The sequence below is a fragment of the Hipposideros armiger genome, unplaced genomic scaffold, assembly GCF_001890085.2.
Source record: "Hipposideros armiger isolate ML-2016 unplaced genomic scaffold, ASM189008v1 scaffold_47, whole genome shotgun sequence".
Taxonomy (NCBI): domain Eukaryota; kingdom Metazoa; phylum Chordata; class Mammalia; order Chiroptera; family Hipposideridae; genus Hipposideros; species Hipposideros armiger.
This window is the reverse complement of record NW_017731397.1, coordinates 4,689,926-4,694,382: the sequence shown is the minus strand read 5'-3', so window position 1 is coordinate 4,694,382 and position 4,457 is coordinate 4,689,926. Positions and strand designations below refer to the sequence as shown.

The 4,457-nt window shown below is 58.9% G+C and overlaps 1 protein-coding gene across 1 annotated transcript in view; it reads right to left on the bottom strand.

The window, feature by feature from the left end:
* Positions 1-4,457, bottom strand: part of MINDY4 (MINDY lysine 48 deubiquitinase 4) — a 129,444-nt gene that overhangs the window by 57,202 nt on the left and 67,785 nt on the right. The window contains exon 8 of the mRNA XM_019639880.1: positions 514-602. Coding sequence (XP_019495425.1) covers positions 514-602 — 89 coding nt within the window. The remainder of the gene's footprint in view (positions 1-513; positions 603-4,457) is intronic.

The window sequence follows — 4,457 nt, the reverse complement described above, 5'->3', positions numbered from 1 at the left end:
ATGGAGATGTTCCAGAAATGTCTGTTGAGCGAGTGAGAATGAGGTGTCCGTGTGCAAACACTTGATGAGCGAGATGGAGAATAAACGGCCAAAGGGTGTGGCAGCAGCGCGCTGTGGGGCTGGCTGGGACATATGGTAATGGCTGTTGGCAGCGGTGAGGTGATGTGAGGAGGGAGGCGAGACCTGGGCTCCGCCGAAGGGTCACCAGGTTGCCGTGGGTGTGGACGACGGGGGCAGCTGCCGCGCTCGGCCTCTGAGGAGGGGGTGGCCTTAGTTTCAAGGCTGCTGCTGCAGCAGCCACTTTCCCTGTGGGACAGGACTTAACCAACCTTCCCTGCCTTTAGACAAATGACACAAGTCATTTCACTGGTCAGCCAGGCGCTGTTAGCCAGGCGCCATTTCCCTTTCCAGAAGACGGGAAATGTCAAGGAACACACGCGCTTCCTTGCTTGTTTTTTCTGGACACTGGAGAAGCCCCTGGAAAAGATATTGCCAGAACGAGCGCTGACTTACCGAGCGCAGTCATCTCTGCTGTCTCCTTCAAACAGGAGTTTTTGTAGGACACAGCCTTGGACGGCTGCCAGAACTCCACAGGGACCACCCTGCAAAGACAGACATGGGTTAGTGCCAGTAAGAACTAACCCAGAGTACAGCCATCTGTCCCCCCAGAACTAGCCTCTGCCCACAGGTGACAGAACACAGGGGCCCTCCACGCCTGCCTCAGAGACAGGGGCCTCTGAGGGGGTGACTACTTCTATAAAGTGCTTACCCTCCGTCACAGAGGGGATGACAAAGGTCCCAGCACCCATCACTAGAGGGAGAAGAGAGTCTACAATGTCTGATGGGAGGAAAGTGACACTTTACAACAGCCGGACGTGAAGCTAGGGACATCACCGTTGGTTTCCAGTCATCCAGGGAAATCCATGTCCACAGGCAGAGGGTGTCAATTGTCTCCCCAGATTTCAAGGCCCATCTTAAAGGCCTCCTCCTCCAGGAAGCTCTCCCTAACCATCTCAGCTAGATGTGAGCACCGTTAGCAGTCTCTGCTTATGTGAGCTGTCTTCTGCCTGCCTGGTGGCCTGCCTCGGCACCCATTAGGTGTGTCCTTGTCCCCTCCCATGCCAGAGTGAGAAGGCTCCATGAAGAGCTCCTCTCTGTAAGGTGTCTACAAGTACAAGGATGGTCAGAGCAGCAGGCCGAGNCATGATGCTCAGCCCCCCAGTGCCAGCCCCTCCTGGCCTCTCTGGCTCTCCCCTTGCCCACAGTCTCTTCTAGGGCACAGTAGCATGGTGTGACACACAGGGCGCCACATGCCTGGCGTGGCTCTGCCACCGATGCCAGGTGTGACCCTGGGCAGGCATCTTTTCCTCTCTAGCCTCGGTTTCTCCATATGCACCATGACAGGTGACTTCTACCATCCTATCCCCTTACACAGCCCGTGACGGTTTACAAAGGACTTCGTTTGCAGTCAGTCTTAGGCTGACTTAGGACAGAGATTCACAAATGGAGCAAGTGAGGCCCTGCTCCCCCACAGCTATAACCCAAGTCTCTAGACCCCAGTCTAGCACTCTGCTTAGCACCCCCAAACCAGGGACGGGCTCAGGAACACAGAGCCCAGCATTAAGCCCCTCCCAGCTCATCACAGGCACAGACAGGGCACACCAATGCCCACTTGGCAAAGGCATATTTCCATGGCCTCTGACACTCAGGGCCTCACCTCAGCATCAGCTCAGAATGTGCTGTCGCCGGCTCATGCCTCCCTCCTCCACTGCCAGCCCCTCACGCCTCTGGCCTCTGCTTGACCCAAGTCTCAGCCTGAACCCAGGAGAGTTCTCCACTCCACCCCCAATTGCCCTGAAGCCCCCAAGCAGGCTCACATATAGGTAAACCCAGACCCAGAGGAGGAGACACAGGATGCGAAAGATGTGGAAGCATCGGGTGGTGCCAGCGGCCGCTGGCCCCTCAACCCCTGGGTCCTCCCCCAGCTCCTCAGCCTCAGAGCTGCTCTTCCTGAGTCCCCTCAGGCGTTTTCAGCAGCTCAGGCTGGAGGTGAGAGCCGGGGTCACGGAGCCGTACCTCCCTCTCAGTTGGGTATGAAGAAGACCTTCTAAGGCCTGCTCTGCGGTCTCTGGGAATGGGAGGCTGACCCACTACGCTTGGCTCTGCATGGAGAGCGGCTCTGCATGCTGGGCCCCAAGAGGGGAGGGTTTTATAAGGAGCACCCACAGCTGCGGGGCTCCAAAGAGAAGGGAGGTCACTCTTCCGCAGCTTCTCCTTCCATGCTCCCTGGAGGAGGGGGCCCCGGCCAGCAGGCCGAGCTCTGAGCTCTCCCACCTCCTTGGCACAGCCCCCCTCTCACCCAACCATGCAGCCTTCCCCAGAACGGGGCTCCTTCCCACCAGGTGCGCCCCCCTCCGGCCCCCCCCACACACACACACACAGCCCCCTGCAGCCAGATGCTCCTCCCCTCTTCTCCCTGTGCCCCCCCCACAAGATCCAGCTCAGCCCCACCCCCCGGCCTCCTGGGCCTTCAATGCAGGCTGGTCCCAGCTCCTCTCTCAGGGTCTCAGTGGGTGGACGGCCCCTGGGGGCCGAGGCTGCATTCCTTCCTCCTTGCCGTCTAATCGCTGCTGAAATAGGCAGCTGTCCACATACACTGGGGCCTGAGTCAGTGCTTGGCCAGTGGCTGACTGGCAGGCAGTGGGAAGCGGAAAAGAGCCTCACTTCCCGCAGCTGGCGTGGTTTTCTTTCCATCCAGGGCCCGGCTTGGGCACCCCCCGCCCACAGTGGCTTTCTGGCTCCCGAGCCCCGGCTCCCCCTCTGGTGTAGAGAGCTGAGCTATCCCCCACGGACAGGCCTGGAGATCCAGGGGCTGTCACATCCACTTAGCGGGCACGGGGGTGGCAAGAAGGAGCCAAGCCTGCCGTGTGCCCCAGGCAGACATGGCTATTCCTGGAACCAACTTAAAAACCCCACCCCCAGTGTTGGGACATGATCCATGATTTCCACCAGAAGTTCAAAAGCAACTCCGAAGGGGCATGGAGCTAAAATGAGTCACAAGACGTCTCCCACGAGGGCCAAGGCCAAGGCTGACCCCAGCAGGCGGCCAGGCCCCGAGGCCGTTCTGGCAGCCTGGGCCTGACCCATCCACCAGCCCCGGTCTTGCCCTGCCCTTCCAAACTCTGCCCTCGCCACCCCAGGCCACTGTCCTGGCCTGCTCTCGCGGCCCTCAGGCACTCTGCACATGTTGCTTTCCTTCCCTCCCCGTCAGTCTGGATAACTCATGCATTCGTCCATGCGTTCATTCAACAAACATTCTAAGGGCCTCTTCCGCGGACTAGGCCCTGGGCTGGATGCCAGACACGGGCTTGAACCAGGCAGCCCAGGAAGGCCCCTGCTCTCACAGGGCTTGTGTTCTGGGGTGGGGGCGTAGGCAGACATTGACAGGGATCGGCATGGATGAATTTGGAGGCAGGCCCAGGTTGGTCTCAACTGGAGAGGCCCAGGAAGGCCTCCCTGTGTGCAGTGAGGAGCCGGCATGCAGGGTCAAGAGGGCAGGGAGGCAGTGTGAGGGACTCGCTGGGAAGGGGAACTCGAGGATAAACGAGCATGCGCAAGGATGTGTGTGCAGGGGAATCGCCAGTCCTGCTCGTCCTCCTGCTCTCGGGAAGATGAAGGTGCCACTCCTCCAGCAAGCCTGCCTGACCCTCTTCACGTCCAGGGGAGCCCTCAGCATCCTGCCAGTCCCCTGAAACCTCCTGTCTATCTGTCTGGCTCTCGCATTCAAGGCCACAGCTGTCTCGTTGAGCCACGTCTTCCCTCCAGGCACCTGCTAAGTCCTCCCTGCATGCTTCCCTCCAGCACAAGAAGCGAAGGTGGCAAGTGGGTGCACGTGTGCTCAGAAGGAGTCCCTGCGGCCTCTGAGAGCAGCCAGAGGCCCCTGGCTGAGCACATTCCACCCTGTCACTCAGAAGCATCCCTCAACTTCAAGCACTGAGCTGGCCTCTCCGGGAGAGTCAATGCCCACGGCAGGGTCTCTGCCCATGACGTCAATTCACACCTGCCAGCACTTTGCTGGGTGGCCTCCCAGAGCAGGCAGCAGCAATGGTCCTGCACAGACGGAAACAGCGATGGATGGACTCGGGAGGGTGCGGGGGGCAGAGGGGGGGAGCTAGAGAAGAACAAAGACAAGTGAGATGTCACTGGGTTTCCGATTAGGGTGATGCTGTGCTTCCGGTTAGCATCTTTGACTTAAGAGAAAACACCTTGACTATTACTCCGCAAAGTAATTAGACAAATTATATTGTTAAACAAATTATAAAACGCCAAGCATGAAAAACGACCTTCGCTTGGGCCCTGCCTAACGCAAAATCGTCCAAGCTGGTCAAGTGTTTCCTTTGTACCAAGCTTGGCTGGATCTGGGGAGCCAGTGTGTCTTCCCAGGAATCTGAGCCTGA